This window comes from Dipodomys ordii, unplaced genomic scaffold (genome assembly GCF_000151885.1).
Source record: "Dipodomys ordii isolate 6190 unplaced genomic scaffold, Dord_2.0 Scaffold45, whole genome shotgun sequence".
NCBI classification, from domain to species: Eukaryota; Metazoa; Chordata; class Mammalia; order Rodentia; family Heteromyidae; genus Dipodomys; species Dipodomys ordii.
Genome location: NW_012267261.1, coordinates 13,081,898 through 13,107,341, shown reverse-complemented (window position 1 = coordinate 13,107,341; position 25,444 = coordinate 13,081,898). Strand labels below are relative to the sequence as shown.

Here is a 25,444-nt window from a genome sequence, read left to right as displayed (position 1 = left end):
ACCCTTTGAGAAGTCTTGATGAGAAATGTCTTGGTTCAGTACTTTGTGGACAATCAGTTGGGATCAAAACCAAGCACCTCCCAGCCTTTAGAGATCTGACCATAATATGGAATGTGGTAGAGCATGCAACTTCCAAAATTATAGTTCATACTAAAAACTAGCTCTTCTGAATTTCCTGTTTCTAAAAAAGAAAAGAGAGAGAGAAAGAGAGAAAAAGAAATAAAAGGGAAAAAAAAGAACAAGCAAAAAAAACCCAAAGGATATCAACTAATGAATTTTGGCTGCCTAATACTTAGGACTTTTGCTTTCATGAATCTTTATCAACATTTATTCTTATAAAAGTAATGACTTAAAAAAATGCCTCAATTCCCAAACTTCAATCTGTGCATCAATGGATCACCTAAGGTACTGTTTATCTAAGTGTATCATAAGAAATACTAGACCACACCAATAATGAAAACAAACTATAGTTACCTCCACTGCTTTTCTTGACTACATTTTAAGAATGAAAAATTGTTTAGTCTTCCAAAAATGTTTTCCCCTGAATTTTATAAACCTGCCCTGAAATTTTGGGGAAAAAAAATATAAGTACATACCCGAACTCCTGAGGTGAAATGTCCTGTTCCTGATGAATCCTAAAGATGATAATGCAGTGAAATAATCCAAACAGGGGAAGTCAATCCAAAAGAGAATAGTCAGGCAAGGAAAAATATAACCACTGTTATAAGAAATCCATGGTGTATGGGGGGACATAGGAAATGTTTATACAGTTATTAACTTTAAACATCAGTCTCCACAGTAGCAAGTCCAAATTTTAAAAATTATTTCACCACAAGTGTATGTAAAAATGTTTTGATTTGTGCAATGGTGAGGCACAGTAAAGAAACATTTCAAGTTTTAGTTTATTATGTTCCAATGCCAGTGTGTTTATTAAAAAAATACAAAACCAAAAAAAGTTAAAATTAAAATGAAATCTAGAAGTAAAGTTCCCAAAGTAAAGTGGTCTTCTATGACCTGGATTCATCATCCACAGACATGGCTGGGAAGGGGGCATATTAGTCTGCTTTTAAATATGTAAGTTCCCAATATACTAATTTTTTTTACAACTAATGTGTCCCAGTTGCACAGTATAAACATTTTTCTTGCAAAATTATTAGCAATGGGAGAAAAGCATTAAATACATTTGATTATATTACTTGACTTTAAGCCAGACATTTTAACTTTGTGTGAGCTAAGAAGGATCAGGCCACCGCGGATTATTCTCCACTTTTTGGATTGACTTCCCTGCTAAAAGATATTTATTTGCTGACATTATCTTAGGACTCTTCAGGAAATTGACATATCATCTTAGGAGTGCGGGTATAAACTTACTTGCTCTATTGTGGGCTTTGCCCCCTCATACCCTTGCACCCATTACTTAGGAAAAATTAATATAGAACATTCTGTCTTTTTTGGAAAAACTGAAAAAATATCTTCTATCTGTGAGCACTACAAATTCAACACAATTCCATCTGCAAATATGCCCAATTCACCCACCAAAAGCTAAACAAAAGTTTATACAGTAAACAAAACAACTAAGGGACAGTCACAGTTACAGGTGACATGAATAGCAATGTACACCAACACCTAGGCACAACGGAGCCAAATACGCAAGGGAGGTAGCAGGGTCTATTATGTCTAGGTATTGAGAATAACAACAATAACAACACCAACAAAAAATAGCAGAACTCACTCACCGGTAGCTGTGAACTCCCTTGGCTATTCTAAGAGAATGTAACGTTTTTTTTTTTAAGATAGTTTCCAGTGGGAGAATTAAATATTTTGCAAAAATAAATAATCCGCGGATTACTTTTAGTCTGCAGACTAAAATTTAGTACATGGATTGAAATTCGGCCCATCAGAATTAACATCTCAAAATACAGCCAGGTGAACAAAATAGGAAGTCATACTAAAAGAATTGACAGAAGGAGTACTCAACTGGGCCAACTAATAATTAGTGCGCAGACTAAGTATGGCCAGCCAAGTATGCAGCAAGGCCATGGACACCCCTTCAAAAACTAAAACTTAAAAACAAAATAAAACAAAACAAAACAAAGCAAAACTAAATAAGGAAACAAGTAAGAGAAAAAGAAAAAAAAAAGAAAGAAAAGAGAAAGGAAAAATTCAAAAGAACCAAAACACTGACATGAACTTTTTAAAGTGATTTAAATACTACCTCACCCATGCAGCAAGGTATTTTCTTAAATTGTAACAATATCAGCTCTCATTGCAAATACTAGTCCACAGGAAAAAATTAACAAAAATTCATCTCCCGCTCCCAAATGAAAGTCTCTGAAGCATTAATTAAATGCAAACAAATTATTAAATGAAGAATTATTCAAAATAAATTTGCATCTGGATAACTAAAAAATGGCTCAATTTTCTCCCTACACATCCTATAATAACAACAACAACAACAAAATAGCAGAACTCACTCACCGGTAGCTGTGAACTCCCTTGGCTATTCTAAGAGAATGTTAACTCTTTTTTAAGATAGCTTCCAGTGGGAGATTTTGACCATCAAAGTTCAAACTAAAGCTGATTGTTATTACTGAATCTCAAACCCTCTAATATGATCATTTATAAACACATACATATTAGACCATATCAAGGACTAACATTAAAACTGCTTCTCAGGAACCAGGCGCTGGTGGCTCATGCCTATTATCCTAGCTACTCAAGAGGCTAAGATCAGAGGATTGTAGTTCGAAGCCATCCCAAGAAGTAAAGTCAATGAGACCATTATCTCCAACTAATCACACACAAAAAAAGCCCAAAGTGGAGCTATGGCTCAGGTGGTAGAGTGCTAGCCTTGAGCAAAAAAGCTGAGGGTCAGTGTCTAGGCCTTGAATGTAAGCCCCAGAATTAGCACCAAAAAAAAGAAGACAAAACAAAACAAAACAAAAATTCCCCTGCTTCTCACAGCCTTATCTCACATCAACTCTATTATATTATGCAGTCAACCAGATATAAAATTGGCCACTTTTTATGGCTATGGTCAATGGTAATTAATCTAATAGGACATAGAAAAAGTGCTGTGACTGGAAAACAGTAATTCCTCACTGGTTTACATCATGCTAAGTTTATAATGCTAACACTCTTTTCTGGTCATACACAAATGTAAGTTCCTAGTTTCAAAAAATGATAGAACATATATACACTGAACAGGAACTTCAATATTGACTCTAAATATTGACTCTAATCTGTTAGTCCTTTAAAATTATTTTCAATTTTTTTTTCTTTTTTTGTTGGTCATGGGGCCTGAACTCTGGGCCTTGGCACTGTCATTCAGCTCTTCAGCACAGCGCCACTTCCAGCTTTTTCTGTCTATGTGGTGCTGAGAAAATGAACCCAGGACCTCATGCATGCAAGGCAAGTACACTACCACTGAGCCACCTTCCCAGCCCAAAATTATTTGCAATTTGTGGTCTTAAATACAGGATTAAAAGTGAGACAATGTGATTTATCTACTGAGTATCTGTTTCTGTTAATTAGCTAGGAAATCCAAACCACCTCGGTGCTTTTAGGTAGTACATAATTTAATAATTAAATCACTTCACATTAATAAAATTTGCTATCTTACATGGTGTTTACACATTTAATTATGCACTTAGATGCAAGGTAATCCAATTGACTTTAATATTTTCAAAAATGACTACCAGTAGTTACTGAAAACCAATCTTAAGAGTCCACAAACCAAGTAAATTCTTTGTCTGAATTTAGTATTTAATTAAGTGGATATATAAAGTAAATATAGGAAGTGGCACTGTAGCTCAAGTGGTAGAGCGCTTGCTTTGAGCTGAAGAGCTGAGGGACAGCGCCCAAGCCCAGAGTTCAAGCCCCACAACTGACCAAAAATAAATAAATAAATAAATATTAAAAAATAATAATAAAGTAAATGTAGCTCAAGCCTACTGAAAAAGATGTATTTTTATAACCTTTAAAAGGAGCAGTTCCTAAACTATGATGAAAGATAAACCCAAGGAAGGCAAAAAATCCTAGCCTAGCATTCAATAAATCTCAATAAGAAAGTTGAAGTTATATAGATATCAGCACTGAATGAAGCATTGTAACATTACTCACTGATGAAACAGTAAGAGCTATATAGGCCTGACCAGATGAAAGCATGATTTGACAAATGCATACTTAAATCAACAGAATCTCTGATTGTTCACAAAATAGTTCCTATCAAACTGATCTTCCCCAAAAGATTAGAAGTAAAATATATAATCCTTTAACTGCTTATACTTGGAGTTATAGGTCTGGCTTGAGAAGTAAAGCACCTGCCTAGCAAGTATGAGCCCCCAAGTACAGCCAAGGTGGGGTGGGTGGGCATGGTAGTAAATAAAGCTTATACTCAAAAAGAAGTTCAGTTGAAACAAACATTAATAATGTAACAAATTAAATACTGTAAATTATGTATTTTAAGTGTTCAAAGGTATTCCTAGTGGTGTAGGTGTTAGAAGGTGAAAATGGTAATGAAGGAAAATCTTAAAGATAATAAAGGAGGCCAGCTGTTGAAGGAGAAGACTCCTAGCAAAAGGCTAGGATGGAGGCATGGCTCACCAAGCTGTGAGCAAGCAAGAAAAGATACTGTGAGTTCAAGACTCAGTGTGAGCACAAAAGAAAAGAAAAGGTTAGGAACTGTAGCTTACCCAAGTATCTTATAATGGCAAGGAATGGATGAAAATGTAGGATCATCCTTTCATTACATATTTTTAATGCCAAACTTTCTTAAAAGCTATGAGGAATCAGAGAAGAACTCTAATAGAAATGACAATATTACATACACTTTAAAAAAACCTAATTTTGACATTAATTAGGATGGATTAAAATGATATGAAGCTGAAGGAGAAAATGAGGAGGAGGAGGTTGTTTTACAGCTCTGATATGACTATAACCTCAACTAAGGGTGGGAGAGACAGAGTGAGGACACATCAGAACAATACTGGAGGAAGAACTTGCACATTTATTCCAAACTTAAAAAATTAAATAATCCTTTCTAAGCTCTACTATAGCTATACTTTCAAAAGAACTAGAAGAAAAGACATGGCAGATAATCACTATCTTACAAAAGAGAAAGGCTGAGACATAAACATTAGGAAAAGGCATGTTTAAACTAGATCCTTACACTTCATAGCTAATGAGCTATCATTAAAGTACACCTTCATGTATTAACTACAGAATTTACAACTCTTTTCTTCCAACCAATCCCTGACTCTTGTTTTTCATTCTTTGAAGTGTACAGTATATAACAATTCAGAGGACTTTTATTATCTCACCTCTAGGAACCATGTCTGTTTCAAAACACTAGCATCTATTTCCTTCCCAACTTAAAGTACAAGTACTTTACTAAAGACTACTATGTAACAATCAAAGGCAACTTAATGGGTCTTTAAAGCCTCAAGATTCCTTCCATACACCATCCAAGGAAGTTTATAGTGTTTTTTGTTTTCCTCTAGCTCTCCTATACATCTGTATTCTATTATTGTTTCTGAGAAGTAGGATTTTCTTTTCCTCTTAATACCTTCATTTCTGTCCAATTTTGAGAATAGAAGCCTGTATTCCAGGGATCGAATTGTAAACTACAGTGTAGGAAACCAGGGTTCACATGCCCATAGCTTCAGGGGATGGGACTGAAGTGGGCTCTGATGGAAGATAGTCTCCTATTTGCTAGACCCCAGTGCAAGATGATGTCCCTTCTAGAGAACAACATCATGTATGTTTTCTGCTGTTGTTGTTGCTTGTTTTTTTGTTTGTTTTTTTTCTTTTTTGGTTGGTTGTGGGGCTTGAACTCTGGATCTGGGTGCTGTCACTCAGCTCTCCAGCTCAAGGTGAGTGCTCTACCACTTGAGCCACAGTGCTACTTCTGGTTTTCTGGTGGTTAATTGGAGATAAGAGTCTCATGGACTTTCCTGCCCAAGGCTGGTTTGAACAGCAATCCTCAGATCTCAGCCTCCTGAGTAGCTAGGATTACAGGTGTGAGCCACCAGCGCCCAGCATCATGTATGTTTTAAAAATGATTCCCCTGGCTATCTAGCTTAAGGTAGCATCTGTCAGTGGAAGGGGAAGAGGTAGAGGAAGAGCAGACTGAGCTATTCTTGGAATCTAAATTTGTATTATTTTAGTATTTTTTAAAAAATCATTACAAGCCTAATTTTGATCATCTAGCTGACAGAGTAGAAGCATGGAATTTCTGCACACCATCTGATTTTGTGTACTCATCAGAAATTAACATAAATCTATTTACTATATAATACATTTGGATGAAGTGAAGACCAACCAGCTTATGAAAAGGATTAGATGAATGAAAGGTTCACAGTAATTTTAAAAGACAAAAAGTATCAGAACTGAGCTGTTATACACATGGTATAGAAATGGAGATCTAAGTAAAAGGGCCTTACACAAATTATTCAAGTTTGAAAAGTACTAAGGGATATTAGAGAAACATTGGAAATTCAAGAAAGCAAAGTTAAATTTAAAGCATACAAATTTACCACAGCTGTTCTGCTGGCTACATTTTACTCATTTTATATTTTGGTTCTACTAGGGTTTGAACTCAGGGTCTTGCATTTGCTTAGTAAATGCTATGACTTCAACCTTGCCCCCAGCCTTTCTTGACATAGTTATTTTTCAGCTAGGGTCTCACATTCACCCTTGAACAGTGATCCCACGTTGCTGGAATTAGAAAGGCGAGCCATCCCACCAGGTATGTTAAGGTGCATTTTAATCATAATAGACAATTCTTCACACTTTGCTCTTGCTAATTCTTCCACTGGAAAGAGATAATTGAGGGGAAAATGTAGAATATGGCACATACTATGCTGTTTTATTTTTTTAAAGGAAAATGGGTCTGTTAAATAAGATTTCAATTTCAGCATCAATTGTATGAGATCCGAGGATCTTGGTTTGATGCCAGTCTGGGCAGAATGGTGTTAGAGTAAGTTATTACCCTTTAACAAACAAAAATCCAGAAGTAGCATGATTGGGGATTTAGCTCAGTAGAAGAATGCTTGCTTGCTAAGTGGAAGGCCCTGAGTTTGGCCTTCAGCTCTGCAATAACAATATCAGCAACAAAAGCTAAAAACAGCAGTGGTGCTTTGGCTCAAGTGTAGAGAGCATTAGCCTTCAGCAGAAAAAGCTAATGGATAGAGCTTAGGCCCGGAGTTCAAACCCCAGTACCAGCACAAGCAAATAAACAATAAAATGATTATCAAAGAAAATATGAATAAATAAAACAAAGAAAATAAAATCTCTCACACCGCTCCTACTGAAGTCTGTTAGTATTATGAAATAATTTATTTTTTAAATTCAATACATAGAATTATCTGTTATTTCTCTCAGAATTATCTGTTATTTCTCTCTTTGCTGCAATCATAGTACACTAAAATTTACTTATTAGAATTATTTAACTTGAAATAATCTTAATGGATTCAAACTGCAAATCAATGCTTAAATCCAAACAGGTCACCTAAGATTCTTTGGATTTAGAGCCAGTGAGAGCCCCTAAATATCTTCTGACTCAGAATCAAAATAAACTTTAGGGGCAAAAATAAAAGAATGTTTTATGACAAGCTATTCAGTACTTTAGTGCTTACCATAGATTGTAAAATGGATGAGCTAATCATCTTGGCTTATTTGGTCAGTGAAAGAATATAGAGCCTAAATATTATGAGACACTAAAATACAATGGAGTTCTTTGCTTCAAGTAAGAAAGAAATAATGAGTAAGGGAGGAAATGAGATTGTGAGAACTTTAAGAAAAGTAACTGGAATCATAACACAACTGAGAGAGGCAAAGAGGAAGGGGAAGAGGGACAGAGAAGCAGGCATACTTTAATTCTAAGGAATTTAAATTATTTTATCTATAGTTTTAAATTACTTTATCTTATAAATGATCTATAACCAAGTAATTTATAAACGTATAAAACAAACTGTTAGGTGGACATTTTAAAATATAAAAAGGTCTCTGTTCGAAACACGTAACTAAAAAGTAGATGATTTCTAATCCCCAAATACATGATATAAATACATGGTGTATGATACATGGCTAAATTTAATGTATCCATAATTAACAAACATATCTATGTGCATCTGTGCGTGCACACACCGTAAAAGAATACAAGCTTACTACTAGTTCTGGTACAAGCCACCTATATAATCATGGATAATTCACTTGTTATCTGGGGCCAGAGCTTCTGAATTTGTAAAGTGAGGATTTAGAGCTTCTGAATCTGTAAATGTAGATTTATTCTATTAACAAATTCTAAGACATTCTACCATTTTCTCTGCATACCTAATCTCGCTTATCAATTTAAGGTGAAAAAACTTTAAAATAAAGTATTTCTTAAAATAATTTCAAATAATATCAAAGTGAAAAAATCATATCAAAAATAAGTAATCGTACTCTTAAGAATTGGTTATACCTAATGTTAGATTAGGCCTTTCCAACAGCTACTGACATCCTGTAAACTTACAGATTGCTTTCAATGTGTATATTGAAAAAAAGAAAAGCAGATTACATCTGCTTTTTAATACTGCTTCCAAAGTATCAATAGTAAAATAAATTTAAAACAAAACAAAAAATATATAACACCTTATAAGATCAGTAATATACTTTAATAATTTAAAAGTAAATTGAACACATATGAAATATAGATTAGAATTTGTTATGTAATATTGAAATATGTACCTTTATGTAAACAGAAGTTAATTTCTGAATTTTAGATTGTCAAAATTATTCTTCTCCAAGATTTTAATGATATATGTTCAGTGTTCTTACCTTGGAAATGAAAGTCCAGGGTGGACACTGTCGACAGGAAGTCAATAGTAACAAAACTACAAACTGTCAACAAAACTTTGAAATACAACTACTCAACTGTCTTTACATAGAAAACTAACATGCAGTTATATATTCAGGCAGCTTTCTGGTTTCAAAATAGTTTAGAATCAGTAAAAAAAAAAAAAAACAAAAAAACCCCCAAGTTTTAGTTAACTACTGATTAATATGCTTTCTTTTAAAACTCAGTTTAACTCACCTTTGTCCAAGGATGTGCCTTAATTTGAGGGAATTTGAATTCTGTGTAGTTTGGATTCATTTCTCGAATTTGCTCCCTTGTTGGTGTTCCTAGGACCTAGAAAAAGAAAAGAATATTATCACTATTCCTTTTAATATACTTACAAAGAGTCTTTAAGTTTTAATGCACTGGATATGAAAAAAAGGAATTCCAAATTTAATTATATAAATTACATATTACTATATGAAGCCCACTTTGTAAAAGAGTACTCATTATTTGTAACAAACTATAGATTCCATGTTACATTATCCTAGACAGACTTCTACGATTATGAAGTTAACCCTGAAATCATAAAAAAAATTACTAGAAGATATTCAAGTAACTGTGGCTCTATTTCCTGTATTTGAACACTGGCCTTGGTAGCTGTAAAAGTAAGAAAAGTAATACCCGAACTGGCTTTACAGTGTCTGGAATATAAAGCACATGGGATAGTTTTAAAAAAAATTAAATGAGATTCTGAAATAATCTTCAACACTTAATAAATAAAATTTTAAGTAAAAACCAGGCAGCTTCTTTTCTCTTTAGAAATAATTTATTTGCAGTGATGACATCTGAAATAACAGTATCTTTTACTCAGTTAACAAGGTAAAGCCAAAAGCTTTACCATCAACATTACTCAAGTACATCATTATTTTTTTTCTTGTTCTGGAACTTGAACTCAGTGATTAGTAGCTGTCCTGAGTTCTTGTTGTTGTTGTTTTTATTTTTTGTTTTGCAAGGCTAGTGCTCTACCATTTAAACCACAGCTCCAATTCTGGCTTTTTTGGTGGTTAATTGGCAATCAGAGTCTCATAGACTTTCCTGCCTGGGCTGGCTTTGAACCACAATCCTCAGATCTTAGCATACTGAGCAGCTAGGATTATAGGCATAAGCTACCTGTGGCCAGCTCAAGTACATTATTAATTTCACTCAATCACTAAAATTTGATGTTTCTTATATTCCAAGGAACTATATTGTGACCTGTGAAGAATACAAAAACAAGAAATTTCCTGCTACAGTGAGCTCACATATAGTGTATTAATAAATGCACAACTAAAAGTATACTGAACACTTCATTGCTTCTAGAGCTGTGCTAGGCACTGCACCTGGCAGCACAAGACAGGTAAGAAAAAGAAATCACACATCAAGTACCAGTAACTCATGTTTATAATCCTAGCTACTCAGGAAGCTGAGATCTGAGGATTGTGGTTCAAAGCTTGCCTGGGTAGGAAAAGTGCATGAGACTCTTATCTCCAATTAACCACCAGAAAACCAGAAGTGGGGCTATGGCTCAAGTGGTAGAGTGTTAGCCTTGAGCAAAAGAGCTCAAGGACAGTTCCCAGGACCTGAGTTCAAGGCCCAGCACCAGTGTTGAATAGAGAAGGGAGGGAAGGGGAAAGGATATCATAGAGTAAAACTAATCGTTTTCAAGATATGCCACGTTACTTATCTGTATAACCAAAAAGACCTAAAATTTAAGTTTATTGGAGTTACAGGTATAGCTCAGTTGGTAGAACATTATCCCATGAGTAAAAGAGCCAGATACCAAGTTTGAGCCTCAGTCTTGGGCCAAAAGAAAAATAAAAAGACAATAAAGTAGATTTATTTTCAAAAAGTAAACTATTTTACAATCTCAGTATAGTTTCACAGAAACACTAAGTTGTCAGTAGCCATCAGTAATTATCATAGGTATTTGTATAAATATTCAGGGCAAAGTGTGAAGTTCTCATTTTTGTCATTGTTATTTGTTCTAATAACCTAGATTCCATTAAAATTTTCAAAACTTCACTGAAATCTCAAGTTCTTTCTTCTTCAAAAGATACTTTTCAAAAAATGAAAAGGCATATCATAGACTGTGAGAAAACACTTGTGAACAGGGAGGACATAATTTTAGGTGAAATATGCCCATATAGAAAACAAGTATTACATATTCTCTCTTATATGGCAGTTAAACAGTTAACCTCAAAGAAGCAGGACATATAACAGGACTACCAGAGCCTGGTAGTCCCTCCCGAGGTGTGGAGGGTAGGATGGAGAAGTACATATAGCTGGTTAAGAGAAACAACTGATGCTCTCTACTCCAGAAAGATTCAATATGATTGACAACAATTAATTGACTATAGCAACTCAGAAGATTTATCAGATTTGCTGAATTGGTTAGAGGGCAACTAATTCCTTTACAATTTTAGTAGTTGTGAAAAAAAATGTTTAAGTTATTAGTCATGAAAGAGTAAACCCGGAAAGAAAATAGTATTGAAACAAACTATGTGGTAAAAAGCAGGAAGAGTTCTCTAGCTTGGTGGATTTTAGGTTTATCATTTAGAAAAGGGCTAAACACTAGAAAAATCGTTTGGAAGTATATGCTCTATAAAAGTTAGGAGGCTGTAAAAGTAACAAGCAAGCAGGGGAAAATGAGTATCAAAGATATGGACTTGAGTGACAGAGAATATTAAAAAGAGAAGTTTTAAAAAACTGTGTAAGTTTTTAAGTTAAATAAGTTAATAAAAAAGAAAGACCACCATTTATTCAAGGAGACTTTCCTCTTTCCAAAGTATGTTTTGATTCCTTTGTTTAAAGACCAGTTAGTTGCAGTTGTATGGGTTTATTTTGGGTCCCTCTATTCTGCTCCACTGATCTGTGTGAATTTTATGCCAGTGGCAGTTACCACAGTTTACAATATGCTTTGAGGTCAGGTATAAATCTTGAGCTTTTTACTCAATACTACTTGGGCTATTTGTGGTCTTTTGTAGTCTCATATACATTTTATGATCGTTTTGTCCTAAAAATGTTCTTGACAATTTTAAAGGCATATATGTTGTTGAAACTCATTAAACAGTACACTTGAAATGGCTATATTTTATTGCATATAAATTACAAATTCACTTGATTTAAAAATAGTATTGTCTTGGGCTGCGAAGGTGGCTCAGTGGTAGAGTGCTTGCCTTGCATGCATGAGGCCCTGGGTTCGATTCTTCAGCACCACATAAGCAGAAAAAGTCGGAAGTGGCGCTGTGGCTCAAGTGGTAGAGGGCTAACCTTGAGCTGAAGAGCTGAGGGACAATGCCCAGGCCCAGAGTTCAGGCCCACAACTGACAAAAAACCAAACCAAAACAACAAAAAATAGTATTGTCTTTACAGAACCAATCAAATATTTATCCTTCCTAAAATGCCATTTTAAATACAGCACTGTAAGTCTGAGTCAAACCCTAGAATCAAGATTATTTTATGTAAAATCTGCATGCTTATGTAAGTAAAGATACAATATAATTGAGAATTTTTTTTCTTTTAGCCTCTGAAGTCATTCACTTATTTAACTCATTTATTCCTTCATTAAACAGTTTTCTCTACATAAATCAACAATAGTAAAGATCCACACAGAAAGATCAGCAGAGATCATGTGTGAGGCAAAAGTGAACTGGGATGATGAAGGAAAGAAGGAAAGTTCTGGAAGGAGAGAGATGCTGATTTATTAAGACTATTCTTCCACATGATTTATTCTAGCTGAATTATATAGTCACAAATTTCATTTGTGACACAGGACAACTGAAATCCATGGGAGTAGGTGGCAGAAAGATTCAAAGCCTCAGTCTATCGTACCCCTTTGAAGATGTTGTTTATCTTTTTCTAATAAATCAATCATTTCAGCTGTACTTCATCCTAACCACATCTCTTGGTAGTATTATTTTTCTTCATTTCATTAGTTACAAATTATCCAGACACTGAAAAATAAAAAAAAATCAGGAACTGTGAATCAACAGTAACTGTCTTCAAAGAAAAAAAAAAAAAAAAAGGCCAAAGGAAATTTTTATCAAAGCTCTTGCAATATGTTTTTCTCACAGACATGCTGTTTTTATAGCTCAACACCAGAGGTCGCCAAACTTCAGCAATACAGCCATATGTGCAGGTAGCTCTACAGAAATCAAGAATGAAGTAAAAGAAACCTTATTAGAAAAATATTACTCCTCTGCTTAAAATTCTGCAGTGGTTTTCAGACTCCTGTAAACGAATGTGATCTGGATACTGTTCATAACTCCTTACTTCTTCCTAACAAACTCATATTCTGTAATACTTTCCTAACCATACATTGCAACCATATTTAACATATAACTGGATCAATAAGAATTTAACCATTCTCTCCCTCTCTAAATAGTGTGTAACTTTCCATTTTCAAGATTCAGCTCAAAATTGTCTTGTCTCCCTTTTGAGATAGGGGCTCATTATTACCCCAGGCTGCCCTGGAACTTCCTCTGTAGCCCAGGCTAGCATTAAACTCATCCTATTTCTCCCTCTGGTGCTCCTGGAGTGCTGGGATGATGATAAGTTCACACACTGGGCTTTCCCTCCTCCTTAAAAATATAACTTTATTATGATTAAGGTGTTGTACAAAGGGGGTTATCGTTTCTTAAGTCTGATAATGAGTACATTTCTTTTGGGACAATGTCACCCCTTCCTTTGCTCTCCTCCAGTTTCCCCTCCTGTACCTCCCCACAAGTTGCACAGTTCCTTTTCCAGAGTCTATTGAGTACCCATGCCTGCATTTGTTCATCCTTCTTCCCTCCATTTCTGCACCCATCTTTGTCACCCCATCCAGCCAGAAAAAAAGAATAGAACAAAAAAGTAAAGCAAAACCAAATACCACTACTACCACTACCACCACCACAAACCATGTTTTCTCCTCTTTTCCCTTAATGTTGTGGGTGGGATGGGGAGGTATAAATAAAGGGTTTATAATCTTCCTTTAAATATGGCAGAAAAAAAGCAAAGCTATCTTAACAATAAATGCTCCCATTTGAGGTCTGGCTTTTTTTCTCTTCATCAATGACTTTATAAGATATACTTCATGAGGCTTATGGGATAATTATAAGATATAATTCAGTGGTTTTGAGTCTATTCATATTCAAAGAGGTGTGCATTTTACTGCTATCTATTAAAATGGGGCTCTGCACCCATAAACAGTCATTTACATTTCCATTCTTCCCAGTTCAAGAAGACTACTAATCTACCTTTTATGCCCAAAGATTCTGATATTTAATAACATGAAATAGCCTAATGGGATGTTTTATGTTATCAGTTTCCTACTCATTTATTAGTAAATGGACAACTGCTCCATCTGGTAAGCTATAAATAGTACAGCTATAAGTCTTGTCTGTGTTCAAGTTTTATGTGGGCATGTTTCTCCTGGATACAAACACATGAAATGACTAGTTGACTTATATGGAATCACACTGTTTAATATTTTGAGGAAGGGTCAAATTATCCCATTTAAAATCCACTAGCAAATATATGAATGTTCCAATTTGTCCACATCCCATCAACTCTAGTTAATGTTTTCATTTTTCTCCAATGAAGGTAATGCAGTATTATGCTTCCAATTTGCCTTTCCTTGATGACTAACAATGTTGAGCACATTTTTGTTTGCTTACTAATCATATGGTTCTCTTCTTTAAAAAAGAACTATCATAGATGCTTTTGCTTATTTAATTAGTCTATATTTTTATTTTTGGTGAATTGTAAAATCCTATACATATTTGAGAAATGGCAGGAGTTTAAGACTAGCCTAGGCTACAGAGTAAGTTCCAGGCCTGGGGTAATCGTGAACCCCAATCTCAAAAGGGAGCTGAATCTTGAAAATGGGAAGTTATACACTATTTAGAGAGGGAGAGAATGGTTAAATTCATATTGATCAAACTACTATTGATTGATATTATGCTTTTGAAATTTCTTTCTGGTGCCATTTATAAAATAAGAATATGACATTTCCATGAACTCCAATTTATATACTTTTCTTTGTTATTTCTGAGTTTCAAAACCTATCTAAAACACCAAATAGTTATGATCCCTAAATAGATATGACAAAAAGAGAATCTGTGCTTTATTATAGCAAAAATGTCAAGAGCACAAGACAAAGAAAGAACACTGAAAATTGGAAGAGAAGCCTAATTTAACTACAGAGACAAACCCTAAGAATAAGGAAAGATCTCTCAGCACAATCCTTAAAGGACAGATGAGCTTGAACTGATGCAATTCAAGCCCAGCAACAAAATAGCTGCAAACAAGGGCAACTACATCAGGCAAAGTTATTTATCCTTTAAAATCAAAGGATAAAGACCTTCCATGATAAATATAAATGAAAGCAATTGATGAGCACTTAGCCAGTACATAACACACAGAAGACAACAGATACACAGAACACCAGAGTGTGGGGAAAAACATAAATCTCACTGAGAACAGATGAACAATAAGAAGTAAGAAAGACTCAAATATTATCTCTGTAAACCAGCAAACCTGTAAGATGAAAAAGGGAGGAATAAGTACATACCTCTCAATAATAACCATATACAGTCTTAACTTTCCAATGGGAAAATAAAAGGCTGGCTGAATGGATTAAAAGAACTCCTGCTGTTTATTGTTTACAAGAAACTTATTTATCTGATTGGGAGACATACACATACACATGCAAAGCGCAAGGTTTAAAACAATATTCCAAGCAAACTAAACCAGTAAGCAGCAGTAACTGTACATCTCACTAAGCAGACTTTAAGACAAAATTAGTTAGAAACTAGGATAAAAAACAATCACTACATGTTAACCAAAACAATTGATTAAGAAGATACAATGATTATAAATATACATGTACAATGCATTTTAATCAGTCATTCCTTCTATCATTCTCCCTGCTTTCTTCTGCCCTTTCCCCCAACAATCTCATCATTTCTATTTTCATGACTGTACACTGAAAACTATGAGTTCACTCATAGTACTCTCTATTCATCTTCCCCCTCCAAAAGCCCTTACTCCAACCCCCCAATCAAGACAAGTTTCTGTTTCCTGATTTTGTTAAACTATTAATTGTTCAAAGACATGGAGTCTCACTCCTGTGTATACCATACTATAGTAATTTTGACTATATATTTGATTTTTTTCAGATATATCGAATTCCATTATGTATATCTGGGCTGTTTCTATAAATTAGCTATTGTGAATAGTGTTAGAATGAACATGGATGTGCAAATGTCATTACGGTATCCTGACTTGCATTCTTTCCAATAAATACACAAGAATGGTTGCTCTGAGTCATAGGATTGTTTTATTTTTTCTTAAGTATCTTTCATGATAATTTTATAATTCTTATAATTTAGCATTCCTATCAATCAACTAAAGTGCTTGCCTAGCATGCATGAAGCCAGGGTTTGATTCCTCAGTACCCCATAAACAGAAAAAGCCAGAAGTAGTTCTGTGACTCAAATGATACAGAGTGCTAGCCTTGAGCAAAAACAGCCCAGGGAGAATGCTCAGGCCCTGAGTTCAAGCCTCAGGACTGACAAAAGAAAAAAAAAGAAATTATGTCATTTCAGGAAAAATTATAGAACTGAAGATCATCTTATCAAGTGAAATAACCCATATTCAATTAAATATCATGTTTTCTCTCATTTGTATTATCTAGATTTTTTAAAAAAGATATTAAAGTGGAAAGCTACTTGGGAAAAGGACAGGGACCAATTGGAGTGAGAAGGGGAATATAAAAGCAATGGAGGTGAGTATGATCCAAGTATACTGTGTACATTCATGAAAATGTAATAATGGAAGGACATTATTTTGTACAACCAAACTGCAGTAATAAAAAAGGAGAAATTATTGCCCAGTTGCCTTTCCTTTGAACAACTTTATAGTTTTGGCCTTTATATCTAGGTTTCTGTATTACGAGTTCATTTTTAAAATTCAATTAATTGACAAATTATAATCATATATAATTATGGTGTAGTGATTTTTATATGCATTCAGTATAGAATGATTAAATCAAGATAATTAACCTATCCACTACCTTAAACGCTTGCAACTTATTTCTAACTGCAATTTGTATAGTTTGGCCCATGTCTCCTATTCCTATCCTCTCACCTCTGGTAATCAGCATTCTATTCTCTGCTTCTCTGAAATCAATGACTTTATATTACCATATGTCAGAGAAAAGTGCTGTCTTTTTATACTTAGCTTATTTCTTGATCTGCCAGGTTCACTATTACTATTTTTGCAAATAACAAAATTCCCTTCTTTATAAGGCTGAATAGTAAGTATTCCATGCACACATTTGCCTTATTTTCTTCATCCACAGATCCACCAATGATTCCATATTGTAGAGAATGTTACAATGAACGAAGTGTACAAATACCTCTTCTACATGGTGATTTCAAGTCCTTAAGATATAGAAGTAGTAAGCTGAGCACCAGTGGCTCATGCCCATAATCCTAGCTACTTAGGCTGAGAACTGAACATTGCAGTACACATAACAAAGTCTGTGAGACTTTTATATCCAGTTAACCACCAAAAAGGCAGAAATGGAACTATGGCTTAGTGGCAGGGTACAAATTTTGAGCAAAAAAAGCTAAAGGACAGTGCCCAAAGACAAAATTCAAGTCTCAGTGCGCGCGTGCGCACACACGCGCACACACACACACACACACACACACACAGTATAGGATTGCTGAGTTATACTCTACATTTATGTTTAGTTTCTTCGGGAAACTTCCAGTTTCCATAATGTCTGTACTAATTTACATCCCATCAACAGTGCATAAAGGCTCGGTTTTTTCCACAAATTAATTTTTTTAATATGGTGTGGAGTATGGGGTCTAACTTCTCAATATGGATACAGTTGCCTAAGCACCATTTGTTGAAAATACTATTTTTCCCCCACTGAGATGCCATAAATGTGATTCTGTTTCTCAAATCTGTATGGCAACATTCATACCATTACTACATTTTCTTAATTGTTTTGGGCCTTTTCTTCTTTCCTCCAGAGAGGTGACAATCATCATTTCACCCAAAGCTGTATGCCCATGAAAAAGTATAAGACAGAAGGAGGATAAGTATCTGTTTGAAGGTCTTGGGTAAAATAACAAAAGCAAACACTATTTCCAACTTTTAAAATATTCTCTTTTAGCTGGGTGCCAATGGCTCATACCTGTAATCCTAGCTACTCAAGAGGCTGAAATCTGAGGATCATGGTCCAGAACCAGCCCAGGCAGGAAAGTCTGTAAGACTCTAATCTCCAATTAACCACTAGAAAATTGGAAGTGGCATTGTGGCTCAAGTGGTATAACTGTAGCCTTGAGCTGAAGAGTTGACAGACAGCGCCCAGGCCCAGAGTTCAAGCTCCACTACCAACAACAACAACAACAACAAATAAATAAAAATATCTCTCTCTCTCTCTCATGTCAGGAGGATACTGGAGTTTGAAGACCCTGGCACTTGTAAAGCAGGGGCTGGCTCTATTATTTTAGTTATGCCTCCAGCTCAACTCACTTTTGAGACATAAACGTTTTGTACACATAAGACAATTCCTATCTCTTTTTAGTTTGGGGAAAAAGGAACAGGACTAGTGAACTCAGGACCTCACATATTTTTTTTTTACCCAGTATGACTTGAACCAGGATTCTCCTACCTCCATATCCCAATAGGCTGGAATTATAAACTACCATGCCCCACTTTTTTTTTTGAGAGAGTCTCATCAACTTTTTTTGTCCAGACTATCCTTGAACTGCGATTCTCTTAGCCTTGCCATCTGAATAGCCCATTTTTACTTCTTTGGAGAACTACTACATCTAGTCTTTGTTTCACAGTAACCCAGTATTTCTTCATGTTTTTCTTATATCCTACATACCAATAAAACACTAAAAATCTTGTCTCATAAAACTCAGTATGTTTTTTAAAAATCTAAACAGCCTCTTCTACAAGGCTGTTATATTTCCTGTATTTTTTCTACTACTCAACTGTTAGCAGTCGTTGCTTTTTTAAAAAAAAAGCATGAACTGCTTTGTAAAGTATAGGGCAAAGCATATAAATACCTATCCCTGCCCACCTCTTACCTGCCCCATTTCTAATAGGTTACTCCAAAGAAAACAACCGAGGCTTTAAACCCAGTTAATAAAAGAACTTAAAATATTATTATGCAGAATTTGCCTTTGATAAGTAAATAAAGGATGTCATGGACAAATGACTTAGGTGCTAAATAAAATATAACCATCAAAACAACTAAAGTTAATAATGTTGAGAAATGTGCTTTTGTATGGAAAACGTATGTTTACAAGCAATGTATAATGGCAACTCAGTAAAATTTTTTTCAGTTAATACTTTGGAAAAGATTTCAAATGGATGCCATTATCTCCAAGGGAAAAGCTAAACTGAGACACATTGCACACATAATAAGCAAGTATATAGAGATTTAATTAAGTGTGGGTTACTGTATTTTTGTTTTGTTTTGTTTTTTGTTGGCTGTGGGGCTTGAACTTTGGGCCTGGGTGCTCTCCCTGAGCTCTTCAGTTCAAGGCTAGAGCTATACCACTGGAGCCACAGTGCCACTTCTGGTTTTCTAATGGTTAATTGCAGATAATAAGAGTCTCACAGGCGTTCCTGCTGGTTTTGAACAGTGATCCTCAGATCTCAGCCTCCTGAATAGCTAGGATTATAGATGTGAGCCACCGGCAACCGGCTGGGTTACTGTAGACACAGTAAAATTTCATAGCATTAGGTCAAAACTGATTGATCTTTTTGGTTTGCAGAAAACATTATATTGATGTAAAAATGCAGGGGAACAGTTGTTACATTATATTAATACTTTTAAAGCCTCCTTTACTAATTTACTGGAGCTCTGGAAAGGCCATGATTCATTTGAAATTCTATGTAAACTTTCCACATACAGGCAGCAAAGAATTTATTGCTGTTAAGGAGATTTTTCAAAGTAGCCCAAATCCAAAAACCTGTAGGAGATTTGTGGCTCTAGTCAATTTATAAGCACAGAAAATTTATATAATAGAAGAATGAATTAAGCAGCAATCTATGCAATCAGCAAATATTGGTTTATAAATTATAAGCAATGTATGTTACAAGCAAAATATCACAATGTGTAAATGGAATGCACTTAAATGTTCTTAGAGGACAAAGAAGATAATTTAGTAATTGGTTCCTTCAGTCTGTTAGTAACACAAAAAGTTCTATGGTACAGCATGAGAAGTATCACAATATGCTAGCAGAAATACATGATGGGTCCATCAAAATCTTAAGAATTTAACTCTGATTTAGTATCTTAGATTTCTGACTGAAGATTGTTTGCTAGAAAGAATAGATGCTGAACAAACAGTATAGGGAAAGATAACTGAATATCAAAAACACTTGCTAAACAAAAATGTAGAAAAGAAATTATACTAGAAATCAAAGAAATTGGTCATTACAAATTTAGTGGTTTGGCTGCTTTAGGTTACAAACAACAACTAACAAAAACCTAGTCTAAAGAGCTCTCAAACTAATTTTATATTTTTATTCATTACAATAACATTTAGAGGCCTGGTGCAGGTGACTCATACCTCTAATCTTAGAGGCTCAGGAGGCTTAGAGCTGAGGATCACAGTTTAAAGCCAGTCCAAGCAGGAAAATATGGGAGACTCTTTTTTTTTTCCCCTTCGGTCATGGGGGCCGACTCTGGGCCTGGGCGCTGTCCCTCAGCTCTTCAGCTCAAGGCTAATGCTCTACCACTTGAGCCGCAGCATCACTTCCGGCTTTTTTCTGCTTACTTAGTGCTGAGGAATCAAACCAGGGCCTCATGCATGTGACAGAAGCAAACACTCTACCACTGAGCTAACTTCCCAGCCCTGGGAGAACTCATCTCCAATTAAAAACCAAAAAGCCACAAGTGGAGTTGAGGCTCAAGTGGCAGAGTGCTAATCCTGAGCACACATGCATGCATGTGCGTGCACACACATACAAACACAAACTAGTGACAGAAACTAAGTCCTGAGGAGTTGAAACCCCAGGACTAGCACAAAAAAAACAAAACAAACAACGTTTAGAGGTTGTTCCCTTTAGTTTGTGGTGGCAAACTTTTATAGCAGACCTCATGTAAGTAACAGATATGACTAAATGTGTTCTGGACAGTAACCTGACATTAAGGACCATGCTGCTTCCTCCAAAGCTACAAAATTCCACGAATATAGAATTTCAATTTAGCTAAATATCAGTTTAATTAATTTAGCAAATTCTAGTACCTCACCTCCAGACATGGTAGTGGGAATGGTAATAATAATAATATTTTCTAGGTTAATATAAAGATTAAATGTGGTAATAAATAAAGTGCTGAGCCTAATGACTGGGAAAAAAGGTTTCAGTAATAGCTTTTATGAGTGACAACAGTTTCTCAATATTGAAAATGGAGAATACTGAGGAGCTAAGAATTCACTGATTTCTTTCTTTAAATTATACCATAAACAACCAACAGTCAAATTAAAAGATTAGGAACAATTTTTTGATCAACATTTCTTACAAATACTGTTTTAGCTTTATTCAAACTGTTATTTGGTTATTTACAAAAGATCTTAGCACAAGACAAAAACATCTTATCTTCCTAGTTCCTGTTATTGTAAAAACACAGGATTGCAGTGTTTATTAAAAACATTGAAAGAAAAAAGAAATTTTTCTTCTACCTTCCTTCTAATTTTACTCTCCACTAGTAAAATAGGTGAGTCCCTCTGAATCTTTTCTTTCTGATAAGCATGATAGATAAATGCACTTTACTAACATGGCTGCAATAACATAGATGAAAAGATTGTTTTGAGCCATGTGCCAGTGTCACATGACTATAATCCATGCTACTGAAGAGGCTGAAATCTGAGGATTGTGTTTCAAAGCCAGCCCAGGCAAGAAAGTCTTGAGACTCTTATCTCTAATAAACTACCAAAAAGCTGAAGTAGAGTCATAGCTCAAGTGGCAGAGTGCTAGCCTTAAGTAAAAAGCAGCTCAGGGACAGTGGCCTAGGCACTGAGTTCAAATTTAGATATGAGAATAGTACAGAAATTAAGTCATAATAGTGTTAGTAATCTTAAAGGTTCAATATGATACAAAAGATGATTACCACAATGGTCTCTGCTGCAAACTGTAAAAAAATTATATAGATCATAAAGAACTCTGATTACACTGATCTTTTCAACCAAATGTGTATATAACATTTGGCAAAACCACCTTTGATCAAAAGAAAGTACAAAGATAAAATAACTTGTGTATTCAACTGGTTTTAATTACCAGAGGAGTTAAGGTTCAACATAACAACTGAAATTAAGCTGTCCAAAAATGGAATGGCTGCAGCCCAAAGTAGCAATCTAAAGTTGGAAATGCTCAAGAAAATATCAGAAAACCATCTGTCAGGAATATAACTGAAAAGCTTTTTCATCAGAGATGATGAGTCTGCATGGCCACGAAGAAGATTTTTAATTTTATAAATTTATGAAAAATGGGAGAAACTATGGATAAGGCCCAAATAGTAGTTGATACTGTTACTTTGACCAAACTGAAACTTTAATTAATTCATGTAGTAGTTTAAATATAGATACTTGAGTTTTTAAAAGCTGTGTTTGTGTGTGGAAGGTAGGGGTCCTTTAAAACCTCAAATATTACATAGAGGTATTCATTCTCACATATAGTAAATACTGATAAAACTGAATAAATACAAACATCTATCATATGCTTCAGATTATTAGCAGAGTACATGATAAGCAAAACTATACATGCCTTCTGCTTTTATTCAGCTTACATATACTTTAATGAGTTAATATTCTAATTTTGTTTTTAAGTATTTTAAATAATAATTTCCTTCCTGCATAAGGTATGTATATTTCATCTCCCCTCCCCCAGAACATACAACAGATGAAAAACTCAAATTCTCAATGGAGCCTAACTGACTAGTAATTCTTTTACTTATTCTACAGCTGAATTTGCTAACTGACCTTAGATCACTTTCTCCATTTTTTTTGTGCATATGCTCAAGCATGTGTATGTGTGTTGTGTTGGTGATATGTTATTAAAACAGTACCAAGATTATTTTCAATTAAAAAATTCTATTTAACCATTCTCACCTTGATTATTTCCACCAACTGATCCACACCACTATCTCCTGGAAATATTGGTTGTCCTAGCAACAGCTCGGCCAATACACAGCCCGCAGACCATACATCTGATGAGAAAAGAAAAAAAAAGTTTATTAAAACACTGTAGCATGAACTGAAATACATAAACATTTTCCAGTTTACTCACAGATAAAAATAGCACTACGCAAAATCCAAAATAGGAGGAAAAATACTGTAATTTGTAAGTTACAAAAATAATGAACTCTCCTTTCAGTACTAGGAATTGAGCCTAGGCCCCTGTGATTGCTAAGCAAATTATCTACCACTTGAGCAATACCCCTAGCCCTCAGATAATTGACTTTTCAATGAAAATAGGAATCTCAAAATGTAATGTAAATATCTTGTCTACTGATAAATTTAAAAAACAATTTAACAAAATGTCCTGGTTTATCCAAAATATTCTGGGTTTTGTTTTTGTTTTTGCTGGTCTTGGGACTTGAACTTGGGGCCTGGGTACTGTCCCTGAGCCTTTTTGTACTTATGGCTAGCAATCTACCACTTGAGCCACTTTTAGCTTTTCTGGGTAGTTTATTGGAAATGAGTCTCATGGACTTCTCTGATCAGGCTGGTTTTTAAACCTTGATCCTCAGGGCTGGGAATGTGGCTTAGTGGTAGAGTGCTTGCCTCACATGCATGAAGCCTTGGGCTCAATTCCTCAGTGCTACATACACAGAAAAAGCCAGAGGTGGCGCTGGAGCTCAAGTGGTAGAGTGCTAACCTTGAGCAAAAGAAGCTCAGGGAAACCATAGGACCTATGTTTTTTGGGGGGCCTGGCTTACTCTTTCCATTTCCTAACAAATGGGGCAATGTCATTCTTTCTGATGGAGGCATAGAATTCCATTGTGTATATATACTACATTTTCTTGATCCATTCAGCTACTGAGGGGCATCTAGGTTGGTTCCATATCTTAGCTATGGTAAATAATGCTGCAATAAACAGTTGTGCTAGTGTATGTCTGATACAAGCAGAAAAGGCCAGATAAGATGATGTTAGGCAAAATGAACTCCAAGATAAGGACATAAGTAGTTTTATCTTTCTTGCTATTTTCTAGTGTATTTATAAGGTGATTTTTTTTTGTTGCTTTATATGTCCCTCCCACACTGTATAACCCCTGTTTTCACTGAATTTGATGGTATAATTTGGGGAGGGGAAGGAAAAAAACCAAATTGTTTAAATAAGGATACAGGTGGACCCATTGCAACAATGAGATGTACAAGATGCTAAGTCAAAAAATGAACTTTACAACTTTGGTGTGGGGGAGGTGCAGTTGTGGAGATGGGAGGGCAGGGATGGTAGGGGAAAAACAAAGGAGGAGGCAACAATGCTTGATAAGAAATGTACTCATTACCTTGCTCATGTAACCCTCCTCTGTACAGTATTCTCACAATAAAAAACTTACTTAAAAAAAGAAGAAGAAGAAGCAGCAGCTCAGGGATAGTACCCAGACTCTGATTTTCAAGCCCCAGGGCTGGCAAACAAAACAAAACTCCACAAAACCTTGATCCTCAGAACTCAACTTCCTGAGTAACTAAGATTATAAGTGTGACCACAGCAAGAATACTCCAGATTTTATCTACTGTCCGGAGGTAACCATTAATAGCATTTTCTTTTTCTCTCAAATGTACCTAAAGATAAGTTGTCAGTCACTCTGGTTAAAGCCCACTATTAAGACTTCTTGCTAGGAAAAACTGCTGTTTAGTTCCCAGGTTTCTGAGATTTCTGGATTTTGTATGGATGTACACTAAAGTGTTTTAGAGGAATGAACATAAATCATTGCTAGTCAGGAAGAAATAACACTGAATGTCATGGAGACAACAATAATTAGGAATCTGATGTGGTAAGGAACACTATCACTACTTAAGAGGAACTGGAAATCTCTTTTCCAGTGACTACTTATTTTCTTGCCTTTTTTTCTTCTCTGTGTGTTCTTTTCTTATCTACATAGTGCAGGTAAGTGGAACTCAGGACCTTGTACATGTGAAGCAAACTACTATTGATAAAGCCTGAACCCTAATCCTATTTTATTTAATGAGATTTCCTATCTTACTATACCCTGGACAGTCATGAACTCCTGGGCTCAAGGGATCTGTGATTACTTTCTACTCACCTAGAAAGTGCCATAGAACTCATTTAATAAATTCAAGTTGATTTTGTCCAGTTCCAAGTAATGATAACTGAGACATCTATTTTGTAACATACACTGAGAGTTCTACTTGGATATAAATAAATTCAAGTTGATTTTGTCCAGTTCCAAGTAATGATAACTGAGACATCTATTTTGTAACATACACTGAGAGTTCTACTTGGATATATTAGGAATTTGATAACTGAAGCAAATATAAAATTTTGCTAGGCACATTTTACTTCATGTAAAACCAACACTATACTTTCATAGTCAAGTGC

General features: G+C 35.0%; 1 protein-coding gene across 2 annotated transcripts in view; it reads right to left on the bottom strand.

The window, feature by feature from the left end:
- Positions 1–25,444, bottom strand: part of Gsk3b (glycogen synthase kinase 3 beta) — a 158,143-nt gene that overhangs the window by 22,258 nt on the left and 110,441 nt on the right. Inside the window, exons 7-9 of one of the 2 annotated variants that reach the window (XM_013019435.1) lie at positions 22,990–23,087; positions 9,077–9,172; positions 597–635 (exon numbers count right to left, since the gene is read on the bottom strand). In XM_013019435.1, coding sequence (XP_012874889.1) covers positions 597–635; positions 9,077–9,172; positions 22,990–23,087 — 233 coding nt within the window. The remainder of the gene's footprint in view (positions 1–596; positions 636–9,076; positions 9,173–22,989; positions 23,088–25,444) is intronic. The other variant, XM_013019436.1, reaches the window with a different exon arrangement.